This window comes from Ostreococcus lucimarinus, chromosome 10 (genome assembly GCF_000092065.1).
Source record: "Ostreococcus lucimarinus CCE9901 chromosome 10, complete sequence".
Classification (NCBI taxonomy): domain Eukaryota; kingdom Viridiplantae; phylum Chlorophyta; class Mamiellophyceae; order Mamiellales; family Bathycoccaceae; genus Ostreococcus; species Ostreococcus sp. 'lucimarinus'.
This window is the reverse complement of record NC_009364.1, coordinates 327,855-347,271: the sequence shown is the minus strand read 5'-3', so window position 1 is coordinate 347,271 and position 19,417 is coordinate 327,855. Positions and strand designations below refer to the sequence as shown.

At 64.4% G+C, this 19,417-nt stretch overlaps 12 protein-coding genes across 12 annotated transcripts; 6 read left to right on the top strand and 6 right to left on the bottom strand.

The window, feature by feature from the left end:
- Positions 1-351: 351 nt before the first annotated feature.
- Positions 352-4,786, bottom strand: OSTLU_4102 (predicted protein; the record flags this gene model as incomplete). Its single annotated transcript, XM_001419940.1, has 3 exons — positions 352-390; positions 4,061-4,441; positions 4,484-4,786. Coding segments are annotated over 3 exons (723 nt in total), but the record flags the coding sequence as incomplete, so codon positions are not given.
- A 1,912-nt stretch (positions 4,787-6,698) lies between these two features.
- Positions 6,699-7,559, top strand: OSTLU_2597 (predicted protein; the record flags this gene model as incomplete). The annotated part of the gene is made up of 1 exon (XM_001420114.1): positions 6,699-7,559. A coding segment is annotated over one exon (861 nt), but the record flags the coding sequence as incomplete, so codon positions are not given.
- A 406-nt stretch (positions 7,560-7,965) lies between these two features.
- OSTLU_38168 (predicted protein) lies at positions 7,966-8,514 on the top strand (the record flags this gene model as incomplete). Its single annotated transcript, XM_001420113.1, has 1 exon — positions 7,966-8,514. The coding sequence occupies one exon, from the start codon at positions 7,966-7,968 to the stop codon at positions 8,512-8,514; it is 549 nt and encodes a 182-aa protein (XP_001420150.1).
- A 23-nt stretch (positions 8,515-8,537) lies between these two features.
- On the bottom strand, positions 8,538-9,638 carry OSTLU_17090 (predicted protein; the record flags this gene model as incomplete). The annotated part of the gene is made up of 1 exon (XM_001419939.1): positions 8,538-9,638. The coding sequence occupies one exon, from the start codon at positions 9,636-9,638 to the stop codon at positions 8,538-8,540; it is 1,101 nt and encodes a 366-aa protein (XP_001419976.1).
- A 158-nt stretch (positions 9,639-9,796) lies between these two features.
- Positions 9,797-10,585, top strand: OSTLU_6391 (predicted protein; the record flags this gene model as incomplete). The annotated part of the gene is made up of 1 exon (XM_001420112.1): positions 9,797-10,585. A coding segment is annotated over one exon (789 nt), but the record flags the coding sequence as incomplete, so codon positions are not given.
- Positions 10,586-10,784: 199 nt separating this feature from the next.
- OSTLU_26163 (predicted protein) lies at positions 10,785-12,086 on the bottom strand (the record flags this gene model as incomplete). Its single annotated transcript, XM_001419938.1, has 1 exon — positions 10,785-12,086. One exon carries the CDS (start codon positions 12,084-12,086, stop codon positions 10,785-10,787), a length of 1,302 nt encoding a protein of 433 aa, XP_001419975.1.
- Positions 12,087-13,254: 1,168 nt separating this feature from the next.
- Positions 13,255-14,109, top strand: OSTLU_17088 (predicted protein; the record flags this gene model as incomplete). The annotated part of the gene is made up of 1 exon (XM_001420111.1): positions 13,255-14,109. The coding sequence occupies one exon, from the start codon at positions 13,255-13,257 to the stop codon at positions 14,107-14,109; it is 855 nt and encodes a 284-aa protein (XP_001420148.1).
- Positions 14,110-14,421: 312 nt separating this feature from the next.
- On the top strand, positions 14,422-15,155 carry RPL31 (Ribosomal protein L31, component of cytosolic 80S ribosome and 60S large subunit; the record flags this gene model as incomplete). Its single annotated transcript, XM_001420110.1, has 3 exons — positions 14,422-14,535; positions 14,777-14,869; positions 15,012-15,155. 3 exons carry the CDS (start codon positions 14,422-14,424, stop codon positions 15,153-15,155), a joined length of 351 nt encoding a protein of 116 aa, XP_001420147.1.
- Positions 15,156-15,274: 119 nt separating this feature from the next.
- On the bottom strand, positions 15,275-16,349 carry OSTLU_25153 (predicted protein; the record flags this gene model as incomplete). The annotated part of the gene is made up of 1 exon (XM_001419937.1): positions 15,275-16,349. One exon carries the CDS (start codon positions 16,347-16,349, stop codon positions 15,333-15,335), a length of 1,017 nt encoding a protein of 338 aa, XP_001419974.1. The 3' UTR covers positions 15,275-15,332.
- A 291-nt stretch (positions 16,350-16,640) lies between these two features.
- Positions 16,641-17,234, top strand: OSTLU_26160 (predicted protein; the record flags this gene model as incomplete). Its single annotated transcript, XM_001420109.1, has 1 exon — positions 16,641-17,234. The coding sequence occupies one exon, from the start codon at positions 16,641-16,643 to the stop codon at positions 17,232-17,234; it is 594 nt and encodes a 197-aa protein (XP_001420146.1).
- A 982-nt stretch (positions 17,235-18,216) lies between these two features.
- Positions 18,217-18,675, bottom strand: OSTLU_9013 (predicted protein; the record flags this gene model as incomplete). Its single annotated transcript, XM_001419936.1, has 1 exon — positions 18,217-18,675. A coding segment is annotated over one exon (459 nt), but the record flags the coding sequence as incomplete, so codon positions are not given.
- A 7-nt stretch (positions 18,676-18,682) lies between these two features.
- OSTLU_94868 (predicted protein) lies at positions 18,683-18,978 on the bottom strand (the record flags this gene model as incomplete). Its single annotated transcript, XM_001419935.1, has 1 exon — positions 18,683-18,978. A coding segment is annotated over one exon (296 nt), but the record flags the coding sequence as incomplete, so codon positions are not given.
- Between the last annotated feature and the right edge of the window lie 439 nt (positions 18,979-19,417).

Here is a 19,417-nt window from a genome sequence, read left to right as displayed (position 1 = left end):
TCGTCTTCCTTCATGCCACAAATGACGTCGGCGAACATTTCAGCCTTTTCAGATATCTCCCCACTCGACATATTCTTCATCAGCTGCGTCGCGTCGTTTGATTGCATTGTGCTGAGAACCTCAGCGGCTCGCTCGCCGGGCATCGCAGAGATTGTCGCTGCGGCTGCGTCAGGACGCATGCAACTAAGAATTTCCGCAACATTTCCAGGGAACACATGCGCCATCATTCGCACCGCTGACTCGGGCGTGTTGCCCGCCAACGCTTCGGCCGCTTTATCGGGTCCAAGAGACTGCAACGCTTGCGATGCACCTTCGCCACTGAGCTTTGGAAGGATATCGGCAATCTCCCCGACGGCCATGTTCTCCAGTTCGGCAATTTGAGGCAACGCACTCATGGCCTCAACGGAAAACGGCGACCCCACGATGGCTTCTTGATCAAGAGACACGGACACGGTGTGCTGACCTGGCTGAGTCCAGGTGTACGATCCTCTATATTTTCCATTTTCGAACTTGAGATCCACAGAGCTAATACCTCCAGATGGCGTGAGAATACGGACTGCGACGGCTTCTTTCCCGCTCATGAGGCGTGAGTTTTGCTCAAAGTCAGCTGGCTCGATGACGATGTCACTCTGCTTAAAGCATACGACGCCTTCAACACCATCCGAACCCATGCCAGAAAACGTACACTCGTTCGCTTTGACGCCTGCAAAATACGAAGTAATCTCATTGACTTGCGTCCGGCCACCGCGGCCATTGACGACGAGTTGGATTTCCCACGTCCCCGGGCGCTCGAGCTTGAATTTTGCGCCGTACGTTCCGTCGGCGTGGTCATCAACCTTTGAAGCAACGACGTACTTTCCGTCGGGTGAGCACAAGTTGACATCGACAACGTCGCCACCCGTCGATCTCAAGTTTCCAAATTTATCTGCTGCGTGCACGGTGAGTGTTGAAACTCGGTTACACCTCACGCCTTGAAGCGCGTCACCAAACAACATGCACTTTCGAGGTTCAGTGGCCGCCGAAACAACCGTGAGAATCCTTGGGTAGCCGTCTAACACCTTGTCGCCGATTTTTGCGGTGAGCAAGTACGACCCAGCTAGTCTGAAAGTCGAGAACAAAGAAACTTCCGTGCGAGTTCCAGTGCGTTCTTCAAAGGAAGTCGAGACGCCACCTCCCGTCGCTGTCGCAGTGATCGCCGCCGACTTGGAGAAGACAGTGACGTTGCCGTACATATCACGAGGTGCTACTGATAACGAGACCTCTTCGCCAGCAACAGCCACGAGGACATCGCTATCACTTGCGGCTAACTGTGCACCGAACACTGTCGTCACACTCGTTTCGTGCGAAGCAGGACTAGGATATGCGATGACTTCAAACGGCGAACCAGGAATCGGTTCTTGATCACCAGCCGTCACCTGGACGAAATACCTCCCGGCTACAGAGGTACTGACATCGACATCACTAACGCCATCAGCTCTATCAATCATCGTACAAGTTGCGGGTCCAGGTCCATCGGCGGTAACTTTGAACTTGATTTGTCCCTGACGCGTTGGCACTCTGTTGCCGTATGCATCGTGACGAATGATACTGTAGCGACCGGAAGAGCCAACTTCAAGGTCCAATCCGGCGTCGCCGACCAGCTCACAACCCGCGACGACGGCCTTGCCGGGTTCACATAAGCCTTTAATTACGAGTTCCTCACCTAAGATGGCGAGCGATAATTCGTAATAACCAGAAACACGAACAGAGTACGAAGCTTCGTACGTGCCGTTGCCGAAATCAACAATCTCACCCGAGTACGACTCATTCGATGCCGTGCGAATGCCCAAAAAGAGTGGCGCGCCTCCAGAAAGGAGACGATTACCACGACTGTCGTGAGCTTCGATGACAAACGCGGAGCGTATGCCCGCCGTGCATCGATGAACACCCGGACCTTGAAGTTGACAAGCGGCTAGGCACAAATCCTCAGGCACAACTTCGACTCGCATGGGCGACCCGCGAAGCGATTCACCATCTAGTCTTACGTCAAGCTGATGCTCGCCAACTTCGGGCCAGTTGATTCGCGCGACGGCGGCGGTCGTCCCGGGACGAATGTCGAGCGGAACGCCCAACGACAAGCCCGCCGGTGAGACGAGGCGAACGTTAAACGCCTCTGCACCAGTTAGAATTCTCCCATCTTCCGGATGCTCAACAACGACTTGCATGTCCGTGTACGCACCGCATCTGAACGGCGGCTTCGGTAACTGCACCCGAACGTCCTGGGCCGTGAGCGGACCGAAGGAAACCACGAGCTTGTGTCGCTCCACGCTCAGTCTACCGTTAAACCGCGTACGAAGGGTCCAAATCCCTTGTTGCATGCACGTAAACTCTAGCAAGTACGAGCCATCGCCGTGGTCTTTAGTGCTCACTAACCCGCGCTGCCCGCTCGGACCGATCAACACGCCCTCGACGTTGTCCCCGCCTGTCGTGCGTGCGTTGCCAAAGTTATCCTGACCCCGCACGAAAATTTTGCACTTTTTCCCGACAATCAAGCGCATCATCTTCACACCGGGTACGATGCCTTCTTCAGCGTCAACGCCCGATAATAGTTCCTCCGCAGTCGGCGGCGGAAGTTGTTCCGTGTCGTCGCCCTCCACCTTGTACGCCAGGCGTTCGTCAAAGTAGGCAAATTCGCTATCCTCTTTTTCACTTTCCGATTGCGCATCCTCTCTGACATCGAGTTTCTCATCGAAATATCCCTCATCTTCGTGCTCCCCGATCACGTTCACCGCCAACTTTTCCGGCACCGCGCTCGTCGCTGCCAACTCGGCGACGTCGGCTAGATCGGCGACGCTCAGCGCGCTCGACACGTCGCTCAACGCCACGTTTTCCGCCAACGGCGTCGCCGTGACGGCGAACTGTAAATGTGTCAACATCGACACCGCTCCTTGTCTCATCGGCACCGTCTGCGACAGTTCCCGTCCCGGATTCAACGCAAACTCCAACAGATCAATCGTCGCCTCCGCGTACGTCTTCCCAATCGACCCGTCCTCGTTCACCGTCTGCAGCACGAACATCGCCGGCTTGCTCTCGTACATCCCAGTCTTCGGATTCACAAACATCGAGCACGACAGCGTCAGCGTTTCATCCCACACCGCTTCCCCGCGCGTCACGTTCGCCGTCTTCGTCTCCGCGCGCTTGTGTCCGCGCCTCCACAGCAATTTCAAACGTTGCGTCCCCGGCAGGACGTTGTACGCGCTCTGCGCGCGCACATCGAACTGGTACTTATCGACGTTCCATCCTCGCAGGGATTTGAACTTCGCGCGCGCCGGTTCGCTCGCCATCGCCGTCACCACGCGCGATCGATCGCGCGACGCCGAGGGTGTTCACCGTCGCGCGTTCGCGTGTTCGCGTCGCGCGTGCGTCGCGGGCGCGTCGCGGGCGCGGCTTCGCGCGGTAAACACGCGCACGCGATTTCTTCGCGCGTTCGCGCGCGTTCGTGCGTCAATCTGACGTGCGCGCGCGCGCGTGTGCGGTTCATCGTGCGCGGGGCGTGGGTGTTGTCTGCTACCACGGTGCTGCTGTTACAAGGTACAGTCGGTCAGAGGCCGGACAACGAACGGCTGGATGTCATCCCGCGTCGGTTCGCGATCGCCTTCTCGACGTCGACGTTATTTACTAATGACTCTGAAAGCACCGACACGCGCCTGCGGCGTCGGGCGCTGCGCCGGATGAGAAAGGCGACGACGGCGAAGACGACGACGGCGACGACGCGAAGCAGGAGAAAGCCGGGAGGGGCGCTTCTGGGAGTGAAGACGACGTCGATCGACGCGCCGTCGGTTGGATCGATGGTGGGGACGAAGTGGGTGATGGTGTCGACGTTGCGCTTGTTCGATGGAGGCGTGATGACGACGCGAACGGGTCGAGTGGACGGCTCGCTGGGCTTGGCGAAGAAGCCTCGAGCGTCGGTTTTCACCGGCGCGCTGTCGCGGCCGACGACGATGGAAGCGCCGACGACGGCCGCGCCCCTCTCATCGCGCACGAAGCCGCGCACGGAGCCGAAGAGCGCGCGGGCGCACACGTCTATGCTGGCGTTCACGTGCTCGTCGACGATCGCTCCGAGCTTGTCCTCGCTCGGCCATTTCTCGTCGTCCACCTCCACCGTCAAGCTGTACGTCCCCGTCTGCACGTAGTGCCAATCTTGCATCCCGCCCCACAACGGGTACCACGCCGCGCCGTTAGTGATTCCACCCTCAAACTCCGCGCTCTTACTCATCGTGGGATGCGCTTGAGCGTACGATGACGCGAGATATCTAAAAGTCGCGTCGTCCGGCGCCGCGCTGTACGACGTGCTTCCGTCGTCGTTCCCGTCCCACGGGTAGTTCGCCACCAACGCGCCTTCGTGATAATTCAGCGCCCCATTCATCGCCCACTTTTCGCTCCATCGCATGATGAGCGCCGTCTCGATCTCTCGCTTCGCGTTGTCCCCCGCGCTCCCGCCCACGGCGCTCGCCCGTCCGCTCAACGATTTCGGCAGCGAAAATCGCGTGTACGGAAAGTTTCTATTCAAATCCACCCCACGCGCGTTCCCGCGCGTTTTCGCCGCGAACCCATCGGGATTCACCGTCGGCACCACGAACAGCGTCGCCTCGTTCACCAATCGTTTCGCCAGCGCCCGCTCGCGCGTCTCCGCCTCGCTCGTCGTCTCGCGCGTCGTCGTCGCGCGTTCGCACACCCATCGCCCCACCTCCATCGCGATCTCTCGCCCCACGGGCTCGTCTCCGTGCATGTTCCCGATGAATCCAAACCGAAGCCCTCCCCGGCCGTCGTCGCCGTCGCTCGCGCGCGCGCCTCGACCGATCGTCAGCGCGCGCACGTCCTCGCCGTTCGCGCTCCGTCCCAGCGACACCACGCGCGATATCCCCGCGCACGCGCCATCGCTCGCGCTCAGCCGCCGCATGGCGTCGCGCAAGTCATCGTTCGACGCGTACGCGCGACGCGCGTCGTCGGCGGCCATGACGCGCGCGCGCTCGCGCGCGCGCGTCGCGATGTCGCGCCGGTGTCTAGGGTTGTGCCTTCACCGATTTTTCGCGCGACGCGAATCGTCTCTCGTACTCGCGCGCGTTTTAAGTCTTCGCGCGTTCGCGCCGCGTCGCGATAAAAAGGGGAACGGCGATTCAAACGCGCGCCGCGCGCGTCGCGGCAGACGCGGACGCGTCTCTCGCCGCGCGCGCGCGATGGACGTCGAGCGCGATAAAGAAAACGCCCACCGCGCCGCGGACGGGAAATCGCGCGACGCGGCGACGCGCGGCGCGCGCGGAGACGGCGAGAACGATCGCGATGGACAACGGCTCGGCGACGGCGCGACGACGCCGTCGTCGGCGTACGAACCGCGCGTGCGGTCGCTCGCGGCGCGGGTGCGGATGATGAGCGCGGTGACGCCTCGCGCGGAGGCGGACGCGCGCGCGAGCGCGTCGACGAGCGCGGCGGTGGGGACGCGACGGGCGGGGACGGCGACGGCGCTGCTGGACGAGTACTGCGCGAGCGCGGACGAGACGGGGACGCCGACGCGGGGGAGAAAGGCGAGGAACGCGCTGGCGAACGCGGTGCGAGAGAATCAAGAGAACCCGGAGGCGTGGTTGAACTTTTTGGAGCACGAAGAGGCGACGTACGCGGACGCGGCGGCGACGGCGGAGGTGGGGAAACCGAGCGCGAGCGCGGGGAGTCGAAACGGGGTGAGCTTGCATCGGTTGTACGAACTCGCGACGAAGACGATCCCGAAGCGGGGGAACGTGAACGATGAAAACTATGTGAGGATATTTCTCGGGCTGGCGAGGCAGCAGATGGTGAGCAACATGGATGACGCGAGGGATACGTTTAAGTTTTTAAAGTCGTGCGGCATCGGGCACAAGCACGCGATTTATTGGTGCGAGTGGGCGGCGTTCGGGTACACGTTCAAGGGCGAGGAGAAAGCGGTAAAAATCTTAAAGCGAGGATTAGATTTCGGCGCCGAGCCCTCGGGGGCGATCGAGTGCATGCTGGCGGATATGGAGGGAAAACGATACGAACCGGCGCAGCACACGCAACACACGCCGTTTCGGTCGCTGGCGCCGCAGTATACGTCGGCGATTAAGCCCGCGAACCCGCGACACGTGACGAGGGATATGGATGTGGACGCCATGCATGTTGGGGCGAAGTCATCCGTGGTGGCGACGCCCAAGAATTTATCGCAACGCGCCGCGGCTTTGGCGAATATGCAAGCGACGCCGACGGCAAAGTTTACCGCGCCGCAGCCCGTAGCGCCGTCGCACCATGCGGGTACGACGTACGTGACGTCATCAACGGCGATGCCGGGAAGCGTGAGCAGCTATCACAGCGCCCGCACGGGAGGTATACGCGGTGGCGGCGAAAAGACGGAGAATTCAATGCCCCCGCCGCCGCCGACGAGCGTGATGGAGGCCACCGTGACGTTGCGAAGCCGCCTCGCGGAGGCGAAAGAGAAGTACAGCGCTTTGAGCGCGTCTCGACCTTCACGTTCCGAGCATACACCGGCCGCTAGCGGTCACGCATCGATGGATCCTCCGAGAGTACCACCTTCGAGGCAACGAGCGGCGGAGCAAACGCCCTTGCAAGGCGGCGAGCGGCGCGTGGAGAGTAGCTCCGTGGCGAGCGCGAACAAGTATCACGACCGTCCTCGCGAGGATGATAACACCGTCATCGTGAATGGAGTCAAGTATACGAAACTCGAGTGCGTGGGTCAAGGTGGCACGTGCAAGGTTTACAAAGTCGTCTCTCCCAAGCGAAAGATTTTAGCGTTGAAGCGAATTCGTCTCGATGGCAAAGAGCACGAAACCGTGGCGGGTTTTATTGACGAAATCAAGCTGCTGAAGACATTACGAGGAAGAGACAACATCATTCAGCTCGTCGATGCGGAGGTTTGCCCGAAGGAGAAGCTCATATTTATGGTGCTTGAATTTGGCGAAATCGACCTCGCACACATGCTCGCCAAGCGCGAAAAGCAGCGTCAAAACCACGGAGGTGTGATTGACGACAACTTTTTACGTCTGTACTTTGAACAAATGGTGGAAGCGGTGAATATCATTCACGAGGAGCGCATCGTGCACAGTGATTTGAAACCGGCAAACTTTCTCTTTGTCGAGGGCGCGCTCAAGCTCATCGATTTCGGCATCGCGCGCGCGATACAGACGGAGCAAGCGCCCGATCACACGAATATTGTGCGAGATCATCAAGTTGGAACGGTGAACTACATGTCCCCTGAGGCAATCCTGAACGGACAAGCGTCCGCACTCGGAGGACCGATGAAAGTTGGACGCGCGAGCGATATTTGGAGTCTCGGTTGCATCTTGTACCAGATGGTGTACGGGCACACGCCGTTTAGCAAAATCACCGGGATGATTCAAAAACTTCACGCTATTACCGATCCCCGGCACACGATCGCGTTTCCACCGTTACCGACGGAGAATCCGGCGCTCATTGACTTGATGCGAAAGTGTCTGGAGCGAGATCCGAAGAACCGCATATCTGTCAAGGAGATTCTCACGCACAGATTCTTGCGCCCGTTTGCCGAACCGTCGTCTTCGGGATCGCCCGACTCGGGATTGTCCATGACACAGCTCCAAGACCTCTTGGCGCAGATTCAAAAGCACGGCGCCGACGTCGACGTCAACGCCGTCACGGCCGAAGTCTTCCGCCAAATCTCCGCCGGCGAACCCGTGGCGTTATCTCCCATCGTGCGCAAGCACTCCAAATCATCCGCTCGGCTCCACGGCGACGAAAACGCCGCGACGACGTGACCGCATCGACCACGAGCATCATTTCCCGACACCCCGTTCATTTAATTCGTCATCCGAGTTGTCATACGCCATCCAATCCACCTCGACGACCGCGCGTCCCGTTCGGCGCCGAGACGGTTACTCGCCCGACCGCCGCCATCGCGAATCACCGTCGCCGCACTCCCGCGCCGCCATGAACGTCATCATCCTCCCCGGCTCGGGATGCGCCCCCACGCGTTCCTGCAATCACTACGCCTGGCTCGAGCGCGCCCTCATCGACCGCGGCGTCACCGACGACGTTCGCTTGACGACGCCCTCGATGCCAGACGCGGACGTGTGCCGTCGACATATTTGGGTCCCACACTGCGAAAACGAGCTGCGGTGCGACGCGAACACGGTCATCGTCGGACACTCGAGCGGTGCGGTGTGCGCGATGCGCGTGGCGGAGCGAAACGCGGTGAGAGGGATCGTGCTCGTGGCGGGATACGACGACGACTTGGGCGACGCGACGGAACGCGCGTCTGGATATTTTGATGACGCGTTTGATTACGGTAAAATCGCGTCGAATTGCTCGCGAGGGATCGAGTGCGTGATCGGCACGCGCGATTCGTTGGTGCCGGCGGCGATACAACTGGCGTTGGCGAAGAAATTGGGCGCGCGAGAGAGCGTGAGCGAGACGCGGGATCATTTCTTTACGCCGCCCGCGGAGGAGATTTTCGACGCCGTAAAGCGGTTTCTGTAGAGCTACGTAACGCTAATGAATGACTATCTAGATCTAGATCTACGTTCGCGGTCGAGTCTGATCGCCGTCACTTCTCCCGACGCCGCGCCGACGAAGAGTCGAGACGAAGTCTTTGCGAGCGCGCGAATCGCGAGCGAGCGAAACCGCCCAAACATTTCCTCGTCGTCCTCATCGCCGCGCAACGGCGCGAGTTCGGGCGCATTTTCGAACACCTCGATCCCGAATTCACCCGCGACGAGCACGCGTCCGTCGTCGAGCGCTAAGATGTCGTGCACTTTGCCGTCCAGACGTTCAATCTCGGCGACGGCGGGCGACGACGGCGTTCGCGCGTCGTGCACGAGCACGCGCCCGTCGTGACTCCCCGAGACCAACCAACGTCCATCGACGACGCACAGCGCCGATACTCGACCTCTCGTCGCGCTCGCGTCGCCGCCGACCGCGCCCAAATCCCGCGGCGTCGTCGTCGACGCGTCGAACGCCCGCACCGTCCCGTCGGCGACGCCGCAGAACACGGTGACGTCATCGCCATCCTCGAGCACGCACAGGCGCAGTATATCGCCCGTGAACAACCGCAGCGTCTCGCGCGCCGCCGCCGCCGTCCACGTCCCGTCTTCGCCGCGCGTCCACTTCGGCGCGAAGTTGCACGCGCAGCTCCACGCCGTTCGCCCGTCTCGCGTCGTCGCCACGTCCCGCACGTACCCCGTGTGCGGCCCGAGCGCGTCGCCCTCCGCGCGCACCTCAATCGTCTCTCTGCCGTCGCGCGCGTCCACGACGCACGTCGCGAGGTGCTTCCCGCTCGTCCCGACCAGCGCGCGCGCCGTCCCGTTCGCGTTCGCCGCGCCCGCGCTCGCCATCGACCAAAACGGTCCTCGCGTCGCCGCGCTCGCGCCCAGCCCTCGCAGCGCGCACGCGCGCGCGTCGCTCTCATTCCCGCGCACCGCGCGCAGCGTCCCCGTCGCGTCGCTGACGAGCGCGACCGCGTCGTCGCCGTCCCCGAGCGTCGCGATGCGCAGCACCGCGCCCGCCGTCGCGCGCGCCGTCGCGCGCGCGCGCGTCGTCGCGCGAATCGTCGCGCGCGCCGCCGTCGTCGCCGTCGCCGTCGCCGTCGCGCGCGGCGCCCGCATCGCGTCGCGCGCGCGCGTCGCGCGCTGTCGATCGACGTCACTCGTCGCCGCGCCCGTCGCGAATCGACGCGCGCGTCGACGCCGACGCCGACGAGCGAGCCGCGCGACGCGCGCGGGACGTCGTCGGCGACATGCCGCGCGACGCCGCCGCCGACGCGCTCGCGGGTAAGGTGGCGGTCGTCTCCGGCGCGTCGCGCGGGATCGGCCGCGCGTGCGCGCTCGCGCTCGCGCGGCGCGGCGTCAACGTCGTCGTCGCGGCGAAGAGCGCGACCGAGTCGGCGACGCTTCCCGGGACGGTGCACGGCGTCGCGCGCGAGTGCGACGCGGTGGCGACGCACGGCGCGCGCGCGATGGGATGCGTCGTGAATCTGCTGGACGAGGCGTCGATTCTGGCGTGCGTGGCGCGAGCGAAGGCGAGGTACGGCCGCATCGACGTGCTGGTGAACAACGCGAGCGCGCTGTGGTGGCAAGACATCGAGGACACGCCGACGAAGAAGTACGATTTGATACAGGGGGTGAACGCGCGAGGGGCGTTCGTGCTGACGCGGGCGTGCCTGCGGGAGATGCGAGCGGGCGGGCGAGGCGGACGGGTGATCTCGATGGGACCGCCGCTGCCGAAGAGCTATAAGGAGTACGAGACGAAGACGGCGTATTACATGTCCAAGTGCGGGATGAGCATGGTGGCGCTCGGCGCGGCGGCGGAGGGAGAGAAATACGGCGTCACCGGGAACGCGCTGTGGCCGGCGACGATCGTGGAGAGCCTGGCGAGCGAGAATTTTGAGCTCGGGTCGCGGGATAACTGGCGCAAGGCGGACATCTTGGCGGATTGCGTCGTGGAGCTGTGTTGCGACGCGCACACGACGGGGCAAACGTTGATCGACGACGAGTACTTGCAAACGCGAGGGGCGAAGTTTCCAGAAGATTTCGTCAAGTATCGGTGCAATCCGGACGTGGAGCCAAAGCGTTTGCTCGCGCCCGGATCGGAGTCCGCGGGCTGGGACGTTCGCAGGGGTGACGTCAAGAAACTTTCAAAGGACAAGGCGAGGAGCAGGTTGTAGGCGTTAGGTATGGTAGCTATATTTCACACATTCAGTATTCTTTATCAAGTCTTCATCAATTCTTCATCAATTCTTTATCAATTCTTCATCAATCTTGCTTCAAGCCGCGCGCGCGCGCGTATCTTCGCGCTTTCCGGACCGCGTACGCGGCGACGAAAATCGGCGCCAAGAATTTGAACGCGTACACGCCCGCGAGCCAGGTGAAGAAGACGACGATGCGAAAGGCGCGCATTTTTGGACTCATTTCGAGCGTCAAGTTGCATCCAGCACGATCGAACCCGAGATCTGGGACGTTTTCATCGAGCTCGGCGAACGTCACGGATTCTTCGAGCGCGACTTTGCCGCCGACGCTCTTGATGCGAGCGAAGACGGCGCCTCGCGCCCAATCGATTTCGATTTCGCCGTAGTTGATGTCCGTCCAACGCGTGTACGAGGGGAGAATCCATTGACGAAAGTACTTCGGCGTCGCGAGGCGCAAGAACAGAGCCAACGGCCACGGCTTCGCGTCCCTGAACGGGGTGTGCGTGAACCCGCTCGAGGTGATGTCGATGGTTTTGTACGGCAGGTAACATCCCGGCGCCGCCGCGGCGATTTGTCCGTGGTGCACGTCGCCGGACATGAAAACCACGCGCGCACCCGTTCGTTTGATCGTATCAAACAATCTCGATTGCTCGCGAGGAACGCGCGACCAACTCTCTAAGCCTTCGGCGACGAGTCGAGCCGGCTCGACGTACGGCGCCAGCGGCCGCAACATCAAGTGCGGCGCCTCTATGACTTGAATCCCACTCCCCACGATCGTCACCTCGGGTTTCGGTTCCGCCGCGAGCTGCGTTTCGAACCACGCCCACTGCGTCTCGCTCATCATCTTCCCCTCGCTCACCTCGTCCGGTTCTTCCAAATCCCAACGCAAATCCAACAAAATCACCCGCGCTCGTCGCCCGCTCGCCTCGTCCACGTAATCCACCGAGTCCCACACCCCGCCCTCGCGCGTGCGCCGCTCGCTCCCGACCGGTTCGTCCAAGAAGTCCAAAAACGCCTTCTTCGCGAACGCCTTGCGCGACCAGTGTTTCCCCGCGTTATTAAACCCATAATCGTGATCATCCCACGTCCCGACGACGTCCGCTCGCCTCCGCACCGCCGCGTACGCCTCGTCCCTCTTCACCCTCTCGTACGCCTCCTCGTGCGCTTTCTCCCCCAAATACCGTCGCGTCCGTTCCCCATTCGCCAGTTTCACCCGTTCGTCCGCGTACACCGCGTCTCCGATCCACGCGAACGCGTCGTATTCCTCGCGCGCGACGTCCGGCCACAGCAGCGTCATGTCCAGCGATTGTTTGTTGCACGACCCGAATCCGATCCTGAGCGACGTCGTTCGCGCGTCCGGTCGGCGCATCACGCGTTCGCTGCGATCGGTCGCGTCGCGTCGTTCGTCGTCAGTCTTCGCGCGTCGCGTCGTCGTCGCGTCGCGTCGTCGTCGTCGCGTCCGCCATCGCGTCGACGCACCGAACCGCGCGCGCGCGCGCGTCGTCGTCGCCGCGCGCGCCGCGCGTCTCGAGCGCGAGCGCCGCGATCGCGATCGCGATCGCGGCGCGCGCGCGACGCCGCGCGCGAGGCATCGGGCGTCGAGTCGACGCGACGCTCGAGCCGTCGCGCTGTGACACTCGTCGACGCGCGATGTCGAGCGGCGCGCGCGATCGCGGCGCGCGCGCGGACGCGCGCGGGGTCGATTACGGATGGCGCGCGTCGTCGTCCGCGATGCCGCGCGCGGCGCGCGCGATCGAGCGCGTCGACGACGCGTCGCTCGTGACGCTGCGCGCGACGATGATGCGCGCGCGCGAAGCGTCGCGACGCGGGCGCGACGCGCGCGAAGCGGTCGGGCGAAAACGACGCGCGACGGAGCGCTCGAACGCGGGCGTGCGGGCGCGCGCGGCGAGGGACGAGGAGGCGCGGCGGGCGGCGCGGCGCGGCGGCGGCGTCGAGCGGGCGGCGGCGCTGGAGAAAAAGGCGGCGCTGTACGACCGACTCGTCGCGGGCGGACGCGAGACGCTGGGCGAGGCGAGCGAATACGAGGTGGATTTCGCGGCGAAGACTCGGGAGGGACGGGACGGGGGCGCGGTGGAGGCGCGCGGCGCGCGAGACGCGCGCGACGCCGTCGCGTCGGCGGGCGACATGGTTTCGGACGACGCGCGACGCGAGCTCGAGCGTCGGAGGTGGGAGCGCGAGATCGAAAACGAAGAGCGCGACGCGGAACGCGCGGCGGAGGCGCGGCGGGTGGTGTTCGACATCGAGCGCGAGACGGAACGCGAACGGGACGCGGTGGAGGCGGCGAAGCGACGCGAGCGCGAAGCGCTCGAGGGCGCGCGCGAAAAGCTCAGGGCAGCCTTCGTGCGCAAGCGCGTGGCGGAGATGAAGCGAAAGAAAAAGTAGCGCGAACCTTCGACGGGTTTTAGAACGTCGCGGTAGTGGAGTGAATAGGCATGTATGAATAGGCGCGGGCGACGGGCGCCGCTTCGTCCTCGCGCGACGCCGCATTCGTCGCCGCCGCGACCCGCGCCGGCGACATGGCGACGCCCGCGTCGCGCGCGAGCGCCGTGGCGCCAACGATGCCGTACGACGACTTCGCGCGCGCCCTGCGCGCGTCGTCGTCGCGCGACGCGACGACGGCGAACGCCGAAGACGACGCCCAGCGCGCGGCGGCGTCGAAATCGCGCCTCGCGCGCGCGCGCGGGCTCGCCGACGACGCCGAAGCGTACGGCGCGTACGTCAGTCTCATGCGAAGCGGTCTGTGGCGCGACGTCGCGCCCAGGCGCGCCAACGGCGCGGCGGAAGGCGCGGCGGTGTTGCTGTGCGAACCGCTGGACCCGCCGCGCGAGCGTCGCGCGGGCGAACCGCGACCGACGAGGCGGCGCACGATCGCGGTACCGTTCGCGGTGAGTCGAGGATGCTTCACGCCCGCGCTCCTGGACGAGGTGACGAGGATGGGACGGCGGGACGCCGAGCCGTGGCCGTGGGCGGCGAGCGACGGGGACGCGGACGCGGACGCGTCGCGTCGCGCGCCGAAACCCGTCGACATCGAGCGCGGCGACGCGGACGAGTACCCCAAACTGCTCGTCATGATCGACAGCGACGGCACCACCACCACGGTGCGCGCGACGAGCGGATTCATGCGTCCCGCGGACGTGCCCGAGAAAACCGGCGACGGCGACGACTCGGACGCCGACGCCGACGGTTTCGACGACCGCCCCTCGTCCGCGCCGGCGCTCGCGTCGAACGCTCGCGCATCGGCAACGTCAAGCGCCAAGCCGCCGAGCTATTCCGACGGCGATTCCGACAGCGAACCGATGCTCGAGGACGAGCTCGCGCCGACGCTCGCCGAGCGTCACGCGCGTCCCGATCCCGACGTCCACGCCGCGTGACCACCGCCTCGGACGTCGACGTCGCCTCGGACGGTGGCGTCTCGACGTCTCGACGTCGACGTCGTCGACGCGATCCGCGTCCGCGCGCGCGCGCGGCCGTCCGCGTCTCGACCCGTCCCGCAGTATGCGCAAACAGTCAGCACGCCCCGAATGTCAATCCATTCTGTAGATATGATGATGGGCGTTCGCGATCCACAATACTGCGACCCCCTCCCCCGACGAGTTTCGACTCGACCGAAGACTCGGACCCGCCTGGACGAGGTCGATGGCGCGCGCGCGCGCGCCGTCTCTTCACGACGCGCGTCACGCACGATGGGCCGCGAATCCAAGCCCGCCGACGTCATCACGCGCGAGTACACCATCAACCTCGGCAAGGCCATCACCGGCGTGACGTTCAAGAAGCGCGCGCCTCGCGCGGTCGCGGCGGTGCGTGCTCGATCGCGCGCGCGCGACGAGACCCTAGAATGGATGCGCGACGCGACGCGCGAACGCGCGCGGACGCGCGCGCGAGGACGCGAACGCGACGAGACGGACGGATACGGTCGATCGAAATGCGCGCGAACGATCGGGCGTCGCGCGAGGGGCGCGGACGCGCGGATGCGCGCGGACGGGAGGATGAGTGCGATCGATGACTGACCGCGCGACGATGCGTGTGCGACGGACGTAGATTAAAAAGTTTGCGCAAAAGACGATGAAGACGTCGGACGTGCGGATCGATGTGAAGCTTAATAAGGCGGTGTGGAGCAAGGGCATTCGTAACGTGCGTGATCGGCGAAGCGAACGGACGCGGATGGGATGATGACGACGACGAGCGACGCGACGCGCGACCCTAGAGGAACTCGAAGGCGACGACGAGACGGAGACTGACGAAGATGCGAACGCTCGTCGTGAATGATGCGCAGGTCCCGAAGCGAATTCGCGTGCAAATCTCCCGCAAGCACAACGACAACAAGGATGCGGATGAGGATCTTTACTCGTACGTCACCGTGGTCGACACCCCGAACGGGTTCAAAGGTTTGGGAACCGAAGTCGTCGACCACGAGTAGGCGCTGACGGTCGAATTTAGAATAGTGGGGGTGCGAACGATCCATACAGGAACGGATCAGTGAAAACGAAAAGGTCGATGGGTAGTACTTGTAATCTATCAGAGTTCCTTTTTGCGTCAATCTACACTAGTTTGCGCGAGACGGCTCGGCGCGAACGCTCGGCGCGCTCGTCGTTCGCTACCTCGACGCGATGTCGTACGTCGATAATTTCACCGCCATCGTCTCGAGTTCTAAGTTTAAACATTCTTCGATCGAAGATGTGACGCGCACGATCGATCGACGACCGCCACCGTCGAATCCGGGGATGCGCGACGGATTTTCCATGAGCGACATGAAACGCTCGTGATTCTTCGGAAACCGTCCCGGGGGATCGGCCAACATGAACGTCCCTTCGCCCTCGCTCGAGCTCGCGCCGATGGCTTTACCGCCGTCCCCACCGTCGTCTTCGAACAATCGCAGCACCAAAGTCGCGATGGCGTCCACGGCGTCCGGGGTGTACAACACGTCGCACGCCAACGCGACGTCGAATCCCCCCGGCGCGAGCTCGGGCTCGAACCAATCCACCTTCGCCGCGCGCACGACGCAATCCGACCCACAATCGCGAACGTCATCAAAAACCGGCAGCGTCGGCAGCGCGCAATCGTCCGGCGCGTTCCAAACCGCCGGCATCTCTCGCACGTCTCGCACCCCGTTCGCCTTGCACCCCGCGAGCGCGCACCACAGCGCGCGTTCCTCCCTATCCGTCATCACCACCTCTCTCGCGCCGACCATCGCCGCCGCTATCCCCGCTATCCCTAATCCGCACCCTAAATCGATCACGCGCTTCCCTCGCACGAGTTCGGGCGTCTCGAAGATTTTCGTCGCGAGCGCCACGCCGCCGTGCCACAAATCCGCCCAGTGCGGGTCATCGTTCGGCCGTCCCAGCGCGGCGTACACGTCCACGACCGCTTCCTCGCTCTCTGGCAGCACCAATCGCACGTCGCGCGCGTCGCTCGCGCGTCCGCATCGACACGCGCCGACGTACACGTCGAGTCGGACGTGGTCGTCGTGCGGGTGCGGCAGCGTCGCGTCGCCGAGTCGCGTCAGCGTCGCGTCGCGCGCCGCGCCTCGGCGCTCGACGCGTCGCGCGCTCGACGTCGGCGCGCGCGCGACGACGCGCGACGACGCGCGCGCGACGCGCGACGGTCGCGGCATTCGCCGGCGCGCGCGATGTGCGGTCGCATCGCGCAGGCGACGCTCGAGCGCGTCCGCGCGAGCGCGCGCGCGGGCGACGTCGCGTGCGAGCGCTACGTCGCGTCGCCGAACGCGGCGCCGGGCGCGCGCGTGCCCGTGGCGCGACGCGCGGAGGGCGCGAAAGGGGACGACGACGACGACGACGCGAAGACGACGCGCGCGCGGTGCGTCGTCGACGACGCGCTGTGGGGCGTCGCGCGCGACGGGCGACGAGAGGCGTCGAATCGCGAGGCGCCGCTGCGATGGGACGAGATGGCGTACAACGCGCGGGGCGAGGGGCTGAGGGGAGGGCGATTCGCGGCGCTCGCGCGAGACGCGGCGTCGCGGTGCGTCGTGTACGTCGATGGATTCTTCGAGTGGCGGGTCGAGGGACCGCGCGGGAAGACGGTGAGACAACCGTATTTGGTGCGACGGAGCGACGGCCAGGCGATGGCGCTCGCGGGCTTGATTGAACGGCGAGCGGGGAACGACGCGGAGACGGCGGTGGTGACGATGGATTCGTCGAAGGGCGAGTTGGCGTGGCTTCACGACAGGCAACCGCTCGTGCTCGTGGACGACGATGATTTCGAAGCGTGGATGCGCGACGAGACGTGGGCGACGCTGGCGGAACAGCGCAAGGGGCGAGATCCGAAAATGAAGGGCGTCTTGAAGTGGCATCCGGTGACGACGCGCATGAACGTAGCGAGTTATCAAAACGAAGACGCCGTGAAGCCGGCGAAGCGCGAGTGCGAAAAGAACGCCGGAAACATCGCGGCTTTATTCGCCTCCGCCGGGAAAGACACGAAACCGAAGCGTCAGAAGACGGACGAACGCGAGAAACAAACGACCAATCTTTACATCGGATAGAACATACAGTAGGTAGATAGCTTAGATCATCGACGCGACGAAACACATTCATTCATTGAAACATTCCCAAAAAACCACCGCCTTCGCTTCCACCGCCCGCGGGCTTTTCATCCGTCGCCGGCGCCGCCGGCGTCTCGTCCGCCGCCTCGCGCGTCGCGACGTTCGGCGCCCCCGCGCCGCCGCCGCGTCCCGGATCTTCCGTCCGGAACATCGTCGCGCTCGTCGGTTCGCTCAGCGCGCTCTGCGCGCCATCGTTCGAACTCACGGGCGCGCTCGACGCCGCTTGCGCCCGCGCCTTCGCTCGAGTCGCGGCGAGAATTTCCGCCTTGCGCGCCTCCTTCGCGCTCAGTTTCCCCGCGTACGAGTCGTCGTCCCCGGCCCGCGCCGCGCCCGTCGCGAGCGCGAGCGCGCTCAGCGCGGCGTCGCGAAGAAACGCGCGACGATCGCGCGCGTCGCCGCCGTCGCGAGCGCGGCGCGCGGCGCAGCGCACGACGGCGCGCGGACGCGACGTCTTCGAATTCGAAGACGGCGCGCGCGACGACGGTTTGGCGACGCGCGCGACGATCGCGGACGCGTGGAGCGACATTTCGAGCGCGGCGGGACGAATGAGCGGTGGTCGACGGGTCGCGGGCGTCGCGGGCGCGAGCACCGACGGCGCGCGTGGGAGTGCGGCGACGCCGTCCAGAAAACCAAAACCTCGCGCGTCGCCGACGAGGACGGCGCGTCGGCGACGACGCGACGCGATCGGGCGATCGTTCGGTGCGAAAATGTTCCGTCGTTTGTTACAAAAGAATAATTGATTGCTGTCTGCGCGCGCGATGCGGCTCTATCGCGGACCGGCGCCTTTGTCCGCGACGTCGGGGAGAACGCACGCCGGCGCCTCCTTCTGGGAGGGAATGTGCGTCCCTTGCGTGACGAGACCGACGCTCGCACGATTGTCTCGTTCGTCGCGCTGCTCTTTGCGCTCAGCGGCGGCGACGACTTTGTTGAGTTCATCCAAGCCGCCCGGAACGGCTTCGAGCTCTTGAATACCGAGAAAAAGTCCCCAAGGAACGCCCTCGAACGCCTCGGTGTGGTGAATCGTGTGCCCGGCGGCGATTTTTCGCAGCAAAGGAAGCTTGCCGAGCGGGCCGGTGGGAAAGCGCTTGTGCACCAAGCCGTCGTGGACGTACATGTACGCGATACCGTACAGCGTGATTCCCAAACCAGCGCCGAAGCACAAGCCACCGAACACGCCCGGGGTGAAGAAGCCGAACGCGCACAGCGCGAACGCCGGGACGCCGTTGACGAGCGCGAAGACGTCGTTCGCCTCGTACGCACCCTCGCGCGGGAGGTGATGAGACTCGTGTAAGAGCCAGATCGGCTTGTTCCACTCTCTGCGATACTTGCTCGACATGCTCCACCACGACGCGTGCCACAAGTGCTTGTGCGCGTACCGAGCGTAAAACTCCATCCCGACGGCGGCGCCGGCGATGAGCGCGAGCTGCGCCACGAGTTCAGCCACCGGGAATAACCCTCCGTTCACGTCCACCTCGCGCAAGATTCTAAAGTACGTCGCCGTAATGGCGATACTTATGATTCCACACGACGACGCCCACGCGCTCCACTCGTACGACTCCGCGCTCGCGTCGCGCTCCGCCTTGGTCCTCGCCTTGCGTCTCGGCGTCTTCGCCTCGCTCGCGTTTCTCTGCCCACCCCAAATCTCGCTCGGCGCCCCGTCACCGTCGTCCGACGACGACGACATCACTCCCCCGATCGTTTCCGCCCCCCCGATCCCGCTCGTCGAGTCCGAGTTCGACACCCCGACCGCGCGCGTCGCCGTCGTCGCGTCTCGTCGTCTCGCGCTTATCCGCGCGTCTCGCGTCCCGCGTCCCGCCGTCGCGTCCCCGATCGTTCGCGTCGCCGTCCGCGCGTTCGCGCGCGTTCGCGCGCCGTTCGCGCGCGTCCCCTGGCGCGCTCTCGCGCCGACGTCGCGCCTCGACGCGCTCGTGGACGTCGGTCGAAGTCGCGCGATCGACGCCGACGTCATGTCGGATAGCGATGGCGCTTTTTAAAGATCGAATCGATCGTTCGCCGCGCGCGTTCGGACGCGCGAGGCGCGGTCGAGCGGTCGAGCGAGCGTCGGTCGTCGTCGCGGGTCGACGTCGCGCGCGACGCGGTCGCGCGGGCGTGTGCGGGGCGGC